Source organism: Rattus norvegicus, chromosome 3 (assembly GCF_036323735.1).
Source record: "Rattus norvegicus strain BN/NHsdMcwi chromosome 3, GRCr8, whole genome shotgun sequence".
NCBI lineage: Eukaryota > Metazoa > Chordata > Mammalia > Rodentia > Muridae > Rattus > Rattus norvegicus.
Window position 1 is genome coordinate 29,124,856 of NC_086021.1, and position 13,015 is coordinate 29,137,870.

General features: G+C 55.2%; 1 protein-coding gene across 16 annotated transcripts in view; it reads left to right on the forward strand.

Annotated features, from left to right (window-relative positions):
• The window catches only part of Kcnt1 (potassium sodium-activated channel subfamily T member 1), a 55,832-nt gene extending 43,785 nt beyond the window's left edge, over positions 1-12,047 (forward strand). For 5 of the 16 annotated variants that reach the window (XM_006233704.5, XM_006233698.5, XM_006233697.5 and 2 more), the window contains 11 exons: positions 274-345; positions 471-605; positions 978-1,089; positions 2,164-2,265; positions 2,557-2,640; positions 2,765-2,890; positions 3,224-3,244; positions 3,938-4,301; positions 5,548-5,610; positions 8,652-8,739; positions 8,834-12,047. In XM_006233704.5, coding sequence (XP_006233766.1) covers positions 274-345; positions 471-605; positions 978-1,089; positions 2,164-2,265; positions 2,557-2,640; positions 2,765-2,890; positions 3,224-3,244; positions 3,938-4,301; positions 5,548-5,610; positions 8,652-8,739; positions 8,834-8,954 — 1,288 coding nt within the window. In that variant the 3' untranslated portion in view covers positions 8,955-12,047. Of the gene's footprint in view, positions 1-273; positions 346-470; positions 606-977; positions 1,090-2,163; positions 2,266-2,556; positions 2,641-2,764; positions 2,891-3,223; positions 3,245-3,937; positions 4,302-5,547; positions 5,611-8,605; positions 8,742-8,833 lie in introns of those variants that run through there. The other 11 variants (XM_008761624.4, XM_006233699.5, XM_006233702.5 and 8 more) reach the window with 7 other exon arrangements.
• The last annotated feature ends 968 nt before the right edge of the window (positions 12,048-13,015 follow it).

Below are 13,015 nucleotides of genomic sequence, written 5' to 3' on the forward strand. Positions count from 1 at the left end.
CTCCACAACTGAGAGTCCTAGGTGGCAGGACCACAGGGCTTCCCAAAACCACAGCCCCTTTCATCCAAGGACCCCAGGAGTCTGGCAGTCAGAGCCCAAGGTCCAGTCTTGGCTGTCTAACCTCAACAAGCCCAAGGCCTAGGTTTCCAGAGCTGAATAGTGGCAGATCTTTTGACCTTAACCCTCCCTCAGTCCCATGTTTTGGGGACCCCAACAGTGTGAGGAGGATAAGCCATAGAGCAGATGGCACTCCAGGCCCTGCTGTCCTCACAGGCCTGACCACCACTTCCTGGAGGCCATCTGCTGCTTCCCCATGGTCTACTACATGGAGGGATCCGTGGACAAGTAAGCTGAGAACAGCATGGGCAGGACGCCTGCTGTCCCTCCCTGCCACCCCCCCAGACTGCCTCAAATGAGGGCTGCTGGGGGCACTGGGCTGACCCGATGGCCATGTTGCTTGCCCTGCCCAGCCTGGACAGCTTGCTGCAGTGTGGCATCATCTATGCTGACAATCTGGTGGTGGTGGACAAGGAGAGTACCATGAGCGCTGAAGAGGACTACATGGCAGATGCCAAGACCATTGTCAACGTGCAGACCATGTTCAGGTGAGCACCTGAACCATGGGAACTAGGCCTGGTGAGGACCACGGAACCCACCCTGTGTCCACATCCCTGACAGTGATCCCCACAAGAGACCCCACAGCTATGACCGTGGGGCCCATCAGAGTTCATAGACCTCACCACAGGACCCACAAGGGGCTACATGTCGATGACTAAGGGACCCACCACAGACACCACAGGCTTGACCCCAAGATCCACCAGAGACCAATCCCATAGCTATAACAATGGGAACACACATGAGGCCACACAGTCATGAGCACAGGATCCACCATAGACCCGACTGCACAGCCCTGGGACCCACTCAGGCCCTCAGCCCCGAGTGGATGGCAACTCCTCCCATGGTCATCCCTTCCTCAGGCTTTTCCCCAGTCTCAGCATCACCACGGAGCTCACGCACCCTTCCAACATGCGGTTCATGCAGTTCCGGGCCAAGGACAGCTACTCTCTGGCTCTTTCCAAACTTGAAAAGGTAAGCGGGCTCCTCCTGGTAGGCCGTCCTTCACCGAGGAGCCCAGTGAGAACAGGACAGAGGAGAGGGCAGGGCTGTGGGAGCTGAGGAGACAGGCTCAGCTGATGGTGCTCTCTGTGGTGCTCCCGGCCCGCGCACCTGCAGGTCAATGGTAATCTGGGCTCAGCCAGCAACCATTAACAGATACCTACAGCCCACTGGGTACCAGACACTGCCTGTGTTCTCCACACTGAGGATCAGAGAGTGGAGAGACCTGTGCTGATCACACAGCAGATGGAGCAACAATGGCAGAGCTGTGCCTAACTCTTGCACTTCTGACACTGGAGCTCTGTGGGAGGTGTCAGGTCCCACTGGGCCAGATGTGGAACTCAGGGACATAGGGACTCGGCAAGGTATTATAAACACACTAAGGACCCAGAAACCCACTAGGCGTGTGGAGAGACGGGTCACTGTCTGCATTGCCATGTGTATAGTGGCTTGGCCCTTCCTGCTATTCACATAGGGATGGCCAGGCACTGGGGTAAGGACAATGGAAGCCATGTATTAGGATGAGGACAGCAAGGCCAGGTATGGATGAGGAAGCCATGGCTGCCAATGCCTGCTGTTCTGTGTGAGTCCCAAGTTCAGCCTGGGCCGGCATGCTTGTGGAGAGCTGCGGGGACCAGCATGGCTGACTGAGGAAGACCCAGAGTTGTCTGGGACAGTGTGTGTGAGACCCTGGGTTCCACATACAGGATAGGTCCCACTCTCTTCTCAGAGTCCCAGACTCTCCCTGGGCTCTGGCCCTGAGTGTGTGGGAAATGCAACTGGATATTCAAGCCTGCTGGCATGAAGTCTGTTGGTGTATGCACAGATGCACATCCATGTACACATACCATGCACATACAACACATGCATGTGCATGCATGTCATGCACACACGCTCATATACCACTTATACACACAAATGCATCATGGACATACCACACAGACATGTACATACATATGCACACATATGCCACACATACACATCCTATATGCACATCTGATGGCTACCCACAATCCTTTGTGTCATCCGAGGATCCCTTTCTTGCAGCAAGAACGGGAGAATGGCTCCAACCTGGCCTTCATGTTCCGCCTGCCATTTGCTGCTGGTCGGGTGTTTAGTATCAGCATGTTGGATACGCTGCTCTACCAGGTCAGCTGGAAGGTGGAGAAAGGTGGGCAGGGCCCCATAATCCCTGGACCAGAGTCCACAGTCGATCTGTCACTGAACTATGGTCCCACTCCCCTGAACAGCCTCCCCAGGTCCCCCGAGACTCATTCCTGCTGGAGCAGCAGGTCTAATCGCCCTTGGGGATACCCCGGTGCCACTCTGGGGGGTTGGATCTTGGTCCTTTTGGACCTCGTGTGCTGAGATGGCAGGCAGGTAGCTTCTGAGCGTGCGGAGGCTGGGGCATCTGCCTCACCTGGCCCTGCTGCCCCACAGTCCTTCGTGAAGGACTACATGATCACCATCACCAGGCTGCTGCTGGGCCTTGACACGACGCCAGGCTCTGGCTACCTCTGTGCTGTAAGTGCAGGGCACGTGTGGTACCGTGGGACACGGGCCTACCACCCTCCTTGGCTCACTGCAATACTGGGGCTCCGGGCAGTGTTCTGAGCCCGCTTAGCTCAGTGCCTCTCACTCGCTGCAGATGAAGGTAACTGAGGATGACCTGTGGATCCGTACTTATGGCCGCCTCTTCCAGAAACTCTGCTCCTCCAGCGCTGAGATCCCCATCGGCATCTACAGGACCGAGTGCCATGTCTTCTCCTCTGAGGTACAGTCCCAGGGCCGTAGAGTTTCCATCCTTATGGTCCAGTGCTAAGGAGCTGGGTGTGGCTGATGTGTGCCATGGGCTCCTTCCGGGTGGTTCAGTGTCTAAAACATGTGCCTCCAGGGAGGGTAGCTGCCACTCTGGGAAGAATGGTGACCTTGGAAACACCCCAGAGCTCCAGGGGGGCTGGGCAGGGTGTTGAGGGCAGTCTGGTACAGCTAGCCTCCCGACATCCCGCCCTCAGCACGTCATGTGTGGACCTTGAGAGGCTGTGGTGCACTGAGGTAGAGGTGAACACACTCACGGGCCCCACGCAACCCTTGGTTTTCTTTACAGCCTCATGACCTCAGAGCCCAGGTGAGCACCCCGGAGCCCATGTGGAGTTTCTGCTTCACCTCTGCTTCGTGGGATTCTTCCGTACCTTGATCAGACCCATGGGAAGCAGGCGGGGAATGAAAACGTGTTGGCCACTGGGCAGTTCAGGGTTGGGGGCATTTAGCAGTTACCATCCTCCTATATGGTGTGGAACCAAGGCAGGGCAGATCACCCAGGGTTTCGGCCTCACCCTAGCCCAGCACCATGTACACTGTACAGCAGGTCACACTATAGCCTCCAAAGTGGCAGGTACCTATATGGTCTGACCTGACCCCACACCCTAATTATTATTCCCAGTCTCCACAAGGTACTGCCTGATGGGGTCCCCACAATTTCCCTGCACCTCACATGCCCACTTAGGCATAGCCTACCCCAACCCCCCTCAGTGACTCCCAAGGATGTGTTTGGCAGTGACCCCTGCCCCATCTGTGTAGGGGCAAACTGGTATACACAAGGGCTCCTAGGATAAGGTCAGGATACGCTGGGCTAGAGGGACCAGGAAGACCATAGTGGTGATGGCCCAGAGAGGGAAATGGGGCCAGGCTGGCTCCATCCTGGACCAGACTCTGAGCAGGGCCAGGAGGCCAGGCAGACTGGGGTACAGGTAGAAGCCCACAGTTCTGGCCTAGAGAAGGCTGGAGTTCACACTGTAGGTCCTGGCACTTCATGCCACAGGGGGGCCCAGCCATAGCCCTCCTGCCTGCCCAGTCTCAGATCTCGGTGAACATGGAGGATTGCGAGGACACTCGGGAGGCCAAGGGGCCCTGGGGCACACGGGCTGCGTCTGGCGGTGGCAGCACCCATGGCCGTCACGGGGGCAGTGCTGACCCGGTGGAGCACCCACTACTGCGCCGCAAGAGCCTGCAGTGGGCCCGCAAGCTGAGCCGCAAGAGCAGCAAGCAGGCGGGGAAGGCACCCATGACCACAGACTGGATCACCCAGCAGCGACTCAGCCTGTACCGGCGCTCAGAGCGCCAGGAGCTCTCGGAGCTGGTCAAGAACCGAATGAAGCACCTGGGGCTGCCCACCACTGGCTACGGTAAGGCAGGGCTGGCAGGACCGTGGCAGATCACCTGATGGGCGTCTCATAGCCGCCTGACTCCTATGGCCGGGATGGCTCCAACTCTACAATGGCCTCCCCGGGCCTGCTCCACAAAGGGCAGGGCGGGCGTCTGCACTCATGTGTGAAAGGCTCAGAGTAACCCACAGCCTGACTCATTTCTACCACTCTGGAGCCTCAGTTTCCCCACCATAAAGTAAGGGACCGGAGTAGAGTGGAGAGCCAAGCCAGCTCCCCAAAGCTCCTCATCACCTTCAACTGGGATACAAGTCCCGTCTTCCCATTCCACGAAAGACATGAAAAGGCAAGGAGTTGTCAGGGCCACAGCCCGTCCCTGCCCTGGTCACCCCTGCCATAGTCATCAATGGCAAGAATGGTCTGCACATTTCTTGACCCATCCCATGTTCCCCACAAGGCAGCTGCCACAGCTCTGTTGCTCCAGTCAGTCCTAGGGGACATCTGCACCAACAGATTTTGTAATTCCCCTCTCTATGGGCCATTTTGTGTGGCCTTCCTCTAGAGATGTTACCTCTTGATGAGGTCAGAGGGGCCCAGGATCTCTACTCTGGCCTGTGCCTCTCTCCACTCTTTCAACATCTCAGTACTCAGCCATTGCCAAGGCCCACCCTGCATGCTGAAGTCCATCATCACCCTGGAGGCTCCTCTAAGTAGAAGGAGCTGCCCAGGGGTCACTGGGGCTGGGCCATGCATAGGGCATGGGCAGTGCACATTGGGCATTCTGGGCGTGTTCACAAGGCAGTGGTGGACTTGGAGAAAGGCCTGGGGAAGACAGACCAGGGTTTTGAGGCCACCAGAGCCCTCCCCAGCCATGTCTACAGAGTCCCTACAACGTCCTGGATCTAGTGGGCCCCTCAGTACCTGCCTGGGTAACCTGCTGTTCCAGGGAACTCATCACCAAGGCTAAGGGGATTCCAGCATTCACGAGCCTTTGCAAGTACTAGCAGATGCAAAGTCGAGCCCTGTGTACCTCTTACTCTCTGCAACCTCACCCCTGCCAGAGCTTGCCGGATAAAACCCAGATTCCCTTTGGCAACCGACTCGCTTCTGAGGTGCTGGCCACCACTCTCCCAGTGTGGACGGTGTCTGTGTGCAGCTGGCCACTGCCCCATACCCATTCTGCTGTGCCAGCGTGCCCACCCCACCACTGCTTGCTGACCTGTCTCTCTCTCTGTTTCTGTCTGTGCCTCTCCTATGTGTTCCATAGAGGACGTAGCAAATTTAACAGCCAGTGATGTGATGAATCGGGTAAACCTGGGATATTTGCAAGGTAATTCTGCCCCAGTGGATACCAGCCACCACACAGGGGATGTGCCAACCTTTTGTCACTTTGACTGGGCCAGGCAGTGACTAGGAGAGCTGAGAAGGCTTTGTGTATCCACAGTGGGTTCTCAGACCTTCTGCCTTCCTCCTCTGAGGGCCGTGGGAGCCCAGTTGATGGACCCCACCCTGGTCCCAGGCCTCAACCCAAAATACTTCACTTAGTTCTGTTAGGATGTGCCATGCCACCTAGCTTTGTCCTGACTAAGCAGCAGGCCATCCTAACAAACAGCTAGTCCCACAAGATGCCAAAGTCCCTGCTTACCTCAGGGCAGGCATGAGGATTGAACTTAGGTTCTGTGCCAAGGCATAGGCAGACTGGGATTACTCAAGCCATGTAGACTGGGGGCTTCAAGAGAAGTCTGTCTGCTTGAGACAGACAACTGCTCACTTCTTATCTGGGTGCTTAATGGTACTGAGCACATCCTCTAAGGAGCTGTCCCTCCCTTAGGCCCTGAGCAGAGGCTAAGCCCCTGCCTTCAGTGCCTCCCCTCGTAAAGGTTGTCAAGGAGCTTTATGAGTTCAAGTAGAGATCAGTTAAGCTAGACCCTTATTGCAAGGATGGCTGTGGGCAGCTACAGAAGTGAAGTGTTGGCATCTCCTGGGCTTGTGGTTTTTCTCCTCCTGCCACCCATAACAGCACTCATGAGAGCTGAGATGTGGGCTTCTGATCTAGGGCTGGTGACTTTCATGAACCAAGCGTACCCTGCACCCAGCTACATCTGCTTCCTGTGTGCTCCTAGGCAAAGGTGGGCAGGCAAGGGCTTGGGCAGCTCCTGCAGGGTCACCAGATACTCTTGGCTGTACACTGAGCATCATCTGTGTGCTCATGGGGGAAAATGTGTGGGAACTCGGCAACAGGAACTCGCAATGCCCACAAGCATCATGGAGTGGACCAGGATGTCAGGCCAGAATGTCACACAGTGCCCAGAAAAGGGCAACCAGGGAGGGGTTGGGGTCAGGGGAATCTGGTTCTGTTAGAGCAAGCTGAGACTCAGGTTAGTACCCTCTAGCTACATGGGGGAATAGATTTGGAGGCTCAGGGCCTGGATCTAGGGAATACTTGGCTGGGGAAAGTGGGAGTTGAGGGGACACAGCTGCTGCAGAGGCCCAGCCTATTGGGAGTCTCCGTTTTAGAAGTGCATTCAAGCCAGGTCTTGTCCCCACCCCTACCCTGCACCCGTTGTCCACCTTTACCAAACATCAGGGCTGCAGAGGCTACCGCAGGGTCAGTTAGCTTGCCTTCCCTGGCCAAGCAGTTGGAGTCGGTGCCACAAGACTGACCACAGCCCCTCCCTTGCGCTACAGCTGGAATTTGGCATGGTTCCCCCAACCCAATACTGAGCCAGGCCTAGTCCCACCCCCAGGCTTTGCTAGTCTCAGACTTTCCAAGATCTGACCCTGGTTGGAGGAGATTCGTAGCCCAGGGCCCAGCCCTGAGGAGAGAGGATCCAGCAGCTTCTCAATGGCCAGGGCTTCTAGCCCTACCTTCTGGATGGCTGTATGGTGGCCCTGACAGACAGAGGCTGTGGTCTGGAATGTTGTGAGCACACCTGAATGCTCCTGCTTCTGCACAAACCCTGCTGTCCCTACACTACCCATGCCACTGCATGAGGGACTTGGTCCCAGAATCACACACCTCCCACTTGACTCCCAGCATGAGTCATACATGGGGATCTTGACTGTAGGATTTGGGGGGGGGGAGCAGAAACGGATGCATGTGGGACAGAACAGCCTCCCACATGTAGAGGGCAGGCCACCATTCTGCAGAAGTAGACAGGTGTTGGCTCCATTTCAACTACCCCAGGGCACAACTACACGTGTGCCCAGCCTGTGCCCCGCCCCATCTCTCAGGAGCATGCTGTGCCCTGTTCTTTCACCCTGGGGCTATAGCTCTGGCTATTCACTCCCGGGCTCAGTTGGCTGCCTGGCAGATTCTTCAGCTTCACAGAGGGGTCAGTCTCTTTCTTAGGGCCATGCCCAGCATGACCAAAGGAGAGGGAGAAATGGTAGAAGATGCTGTGTCTCAGGTCACCATCGTTTTGTATGTCCACTGAACTAGAGGTACCTTTAAATATGAAGTAGGTAAACTGAGGCCAGCAAGCTGAGGGCCCTTGCCAGGACTATATAGGTGGTCATGGTGCCCTGCTGGCCAAGCACAGACACCAGTGAGATAACAGGCTGCTTCTCCAGACTGTCCACCTTCCCATGGGTCATAGTCCATGGTCACCCTGGGGCTAGGAGGGAATTGCTGTCTCTCATCAGTGTAGGGAGTAGAGGTGGCCTTCAGTCCCCAGCAATGGGGACTCCTCGCAAAGCACTTTGGGGAAGGTGGTAAGAAGGCCTGAGCAGCTTATGTAGGTGTGATGTAGTATGGGGTAGATGGAGTGTGCCTGAGTGTTCTATATGGCTGTGCATGTGGGTATTACAGGCATGTGGATGTGCCATGTGTGCAAGTGACCACTTGGCAGTGTTTATGGGTACATGCGTGTATATGTGCAGGTGCATGTACATAGGGTATGCACAGGTCCTTGCAGGTGTGGATGTACAGGTGCCCACAGATATATTGAAGTGCACACAGTTGCTATGCAGGTGAATGTTCTGCACACGTGTACTCAGGTGTGCACGTGGGCACACGCCCCTGCTCACAGATCTGTAGGAAGTAGGCGCCTACAGGTGCACTCTAACTCTGCTCTGGCCCCACACACTGGTGAGCTGTCATCTGCAGTTGGCTCACAGCTGAGCAAGCTTCACAGGCGAGTGGGAGCCAGTGCTCTGCTCTAACTCTGGCTGAGCCCGGCAGAGTGCAGGCAGGAGCTGAGGACGGGGGGTCAGAATCAGTCCGTGACCAGAAAGGAGGGACAACTAGCTCCCCTGGCGCCTTGGGGCCCCACAGAGCTGGGCTGGGTGGGGCTGCAGTGATGCCTAGGCTATGTCCTTTGCAGATGACTGGGTGGGGCTGCGGTGATGCCTAGGCTATGTCCTTTGCAGATGAGATGAATGATCATCACCAGAACACCCTTTCCTATGTACTCATCAACCCCCCGCCAGACACAAGACTGGAGCCCAACGATATTGTGTGAGTACAGCATCAGGCCTGGCGGCGGGCGGGATGACTCACCCGGCACAGGGCTGGCTTGCCACTCCAGGCCCTTCCTTGGTGTCTTCTGCAGGTACCTCATCCGTTCCGACCCCCTGGCCCACGTGACCAGCAGCTCCCAGAGTCGGAAAAGCAGCTGCAGCAACAAACTGTCATCCTGTAATCCTGAGACCCGGGATGAGACCCAGCTCTGAGCCCCATTCTGAGGCGGACAGGTGGACGCGGGAGAATAGAGGGGACATTGTCACGGGCCAGCCTGGGCCAAGCAGGCTGCATTATGACTTTATACAGTGGTTCCAAGACTTGCCCCCAGAAAGGAAATCCTCTCAGTGGGGCCAACAGTGAGACCACCGGACCACCCTGGAAATTGGCATGAGACATTTTTTAACCTATTTTTACAAATCTGAATGATTTGCATCTCCTTACATAGCTGTACCACAACTCGTGACTAGGGTCTGGCTTAAGTGTGAAGCAGGCAGGCAGAACAAGGACTGGACACTACCCTGGATCCTACAGTCTCTCATGGCTTCACTCAGCAATGTCTGAAGGGGTGCTGGGGTGCATGGGAGAAGGAATGACCTGGAACTGCAGAGTTCCACAGAGGACTGAGAAGTCCTCCTGCATGGAAACCAACTGTACTCTGTAGCCATTCAACATGCTGTTCTGATCAGAGCTTCTGCATGGCTCTGGGACTACACCACGGCCTATGGGGTGCCTCTCCCCAGAACCAGGCAAGGGGCTAACCACTAAAGGTGCCGTGCCCTTTAAGAGGAGAAAAACAGGGGCTTAGAACCCTGGTCAGGAGACCCCACCCTGAACCTGAGCTCTGCAGCCCCCTGCATGAGTGGAGGGGGGATTATAGTGGATCCTCAAGTTCTGAGGCTGTGACTATGAAAGTCACACTTGAGCTTCCCCAGCCATAGCCTTTGGGGACACAGATGGCAGATGGTGTGTCTCTGTGGATCATTTCACACTCAAAGCAAGTCTTGTCTCTAAAACTCCTGATCTGAGAAGCACAATTAGCTCTGGGCCCTGGCCATGCCTCAGGTCTCCAGGGATTCCTCCAGGCAGCTGACTTCATTCTTGTTTATGGTTTGTATGATCAGAACCGGAACCTTCTATTAAAATGGATACATCCTGCAGTCATGCATGGAACAGACAGCCCATCATGGCTCTGGGACGGTGGGTGTGGCGATGGCTGAGGCTCACCTGTTTTAGGGTTAGAACTGCCTCATGTATTCCTCACCCCAGCCTTCACAGACTAACTCCCAACCTCTGGCATGGCCAGCATGGCCTTCCCAACACAGTAATATAATCCTCTGTGTTGCAGGTGACTAGGCCTAGGCAGCTGCCCCAGGGTGTATGGGGATGTCGTGCCCAGAGGACCCCTTGACAAGCTGTTCATTAGCTTCCCCCTATGGTCCAGCATGTCCCAGAGGTAGGCCCAACTCACCTAAGACCCTAAACTCCCGTGGAAATGCGCCCTCACCCCACACTTGGGAGGAAGGTGCCTTGATGTGACTATGTGAACCTCTTCTCTTGGGGTGCTTTTTGAGTGTCCTGAAAGGTTGGGGTGAAGGAATGGACCCTCAGGTGAGCAGGAGATAGGTCAAGGCAGTTGCTACAGCTTGCCTGAGTACTTGCACCTAATTCTCCCCTCCCCATAGCCTGCCTGCAAGTCCAGCCTTCCTACCGCCACTTGGTGCCTGTCGGAACCTTCTTGCTCACAAAGTGTGCATGAGTCCTGGTGAGATGTAGTGGGACAGAGTTGACTCTAAGGACTCAGGGAAGAAGTTTTGGGGCTTGGGTAGAGAAGCAGGTGGTTTACACAGGAGTTGGGTGGCCAGGACTTCCCTAGGCTGGGGTCTGTCGATGGCCATCACCCTGCAGCAGGAGGTCTGAGTCTATCCTCACATTCTACCTCCCTGCTCAGCCGCCTGCCTGGCTGCTGAGCCCAGAGAACCAGGAAAGCTGGCCCTCATCTAGAAGGATCTGAACAGCCCGCTGTCCATGCTGGCAGAGCTGCCACTTGCTCATCTGCAGCATGGAAACACATTCTCAGTCTCAGGGTGTGGGGGTGGGGGTGGGGGTGTGGGTGTGGGTGTGGGGACAGCGCACTCCTCCCAGGGGTATAGGCAGATACTTCCAGCCCAGCCTTTGCTAGCTTTTAAAGATGCCTGGCCCCGGGGCTAGCCTGGCCAGGAGGATGTGTGTGCCGAGATACCAGTCACCAGGTCAATAAAAGCCACCTGCACACCTGGAACTCACCACAGCTTCCACTGCCTTCATCTCCAGGCCTGGAAGACAGACTGTCTCCCGCTGTCCTTGGACACCATTGACTCTCCCAGCCCTTGTACCCCACAGGCCTTCAGGGCTCTCATGAGACAAAGGGTCTGGCCTTTAAAGGGAGTCAGAATTTAAACAGCAACAGAATGTTCAAGGTATACAAAATTAGCAGGAAGCCTTTTATTTTTGTGTTCCTAACTAACTACTTGGAATTGTAGCTCAAAATAGTGTCCCAGATGCTGTAGCCTGTGCTTAAGTGAACCTGACAGGAGTGTTGTGAGGGCAGCTGAGTCTGGGAGCCTGGGAAGTTTGTGTTTGCTGCAGGTTCTAGGCTGTCTCAGTAACACATATTTACAGATGGGCAATGACAGACAGAGATAGGAACACTAAGTTTAAGTGCTTAGTGCAGAAAAATGGGAAGGGCAGAGACAGAGACCAAGGCAAAACTTAAAACACTTGCACACACAGGTAGCACCAATCCAGTGACACATCTGCCACACCTTCTGAGGGTAGCTTCAGTGGGCAGTGACAAGACAGACACAATGGACAGAAAGAAGACTCTGAGACATGACCCATTCCCCAAGCCCTCTCACTCCACCAACCCCATGTACCTCATGCTGCAAGGCATCTCTTGGGGAAAGATTCCAAAAAGTATGTGACGAGAACCCCCAGGCTGTACTCCGCCCCACCATGCTCTCACCCCACCATTCTGACCCCTCATCCTAGGCCCCACAGAGTCACAGCACAATGCCCTGGAAAGGACCTTTTTAAACTCCAAGTCAGATTTTCCTGCTGGGTAAGTTCCATTAGGAAGACAGTGCGGCATACAAAGCGGAATTGCATTTGGAGATGGGAACAGTGTTGCTGTAGGAAGCTCAGCTCATTTTGTCTTCCCTCCTAAGGCAGGTTCCTGGAGAATGGAGTTCTCTCTGTGCCCAATGCTCACTGTACACAGAGCAGATACATGCCTTCGGTGTCAATAAACGTTTGGGGTGTAGTAATTATTTTTATTCTCTCATATCCCCCCACTCCTTCCAGTCCCACCTCCACCTCCCTTCTCCCCCAGATCAACTCCTGTTTCCCATTAGAAAATAAAATTAAGTAAATAAACGAAAGCAGGCCTCCCAGGGGTATCTACTGAACATGGCCTAACAAGACACAGTAAGACTTGACGTAACTCTCCCATCATGGGTGGACACGGCAACCCAGTAGGAGGGGAAAGATCCTGTGCACAGGTGAAGGAGTCAGACATGCCCAGTCCCATTGTTGTTAGTCCCACAAGAACATGAAGTGACACAGCCATAAAATATATACAGAGGGCCAGCTCAGAATCACATAGGGTTCATGTCGTTACCTCAGCTCCTGCAGTGCAGTTTCCCAATGCAACTGCAACGTACACAGGGAGCCCAACAATGCTTTAGCCTTGAGCTGGGGGATGACATCTGCCTCTCTAGATAAACAGCCTCAACCCTGGCCCAGAGCCCTCGGGGGAGTCACTGTCCATACCCAAGGAGCTCTGCATGGGCAATTCTGGGTACCCTAACAGGTGCCTGCCAGGGGTGGGCAGTGTGTGGACACAGCAAGCCCCAGCCCTATCTTTTGTTCAGACCCTTTGCAGTCAGGCACACCCTAGCCCTTCCCTGGGCCATGGCCTGCTCTTCCTCCAACCGGGAGCATCCAGCTCTGAACATCCTGTGCACATCAACAGCGATGTCTAAACAGCTGGCAGTGGCTCAGGAGGCAGCAGGCTGTAGGGCTCTTACATTGTCTGCTCGCAGTCTCTGCTGAAGTCCATGTTCACTAACTGCAACACTAACAGCCTTGTCTTTTGCATGGCTGGGGGAACTCCTCTCACAGACTCAGGTATATTCCTAGACTGTGGGGCAGGTGGGTGGGGACTCCCTTCACCAGGGAAACTGAAGCACAGCCCACTGTTAAGAGCTCAAAGCAGCAAGGCTCAAGCCTGGAC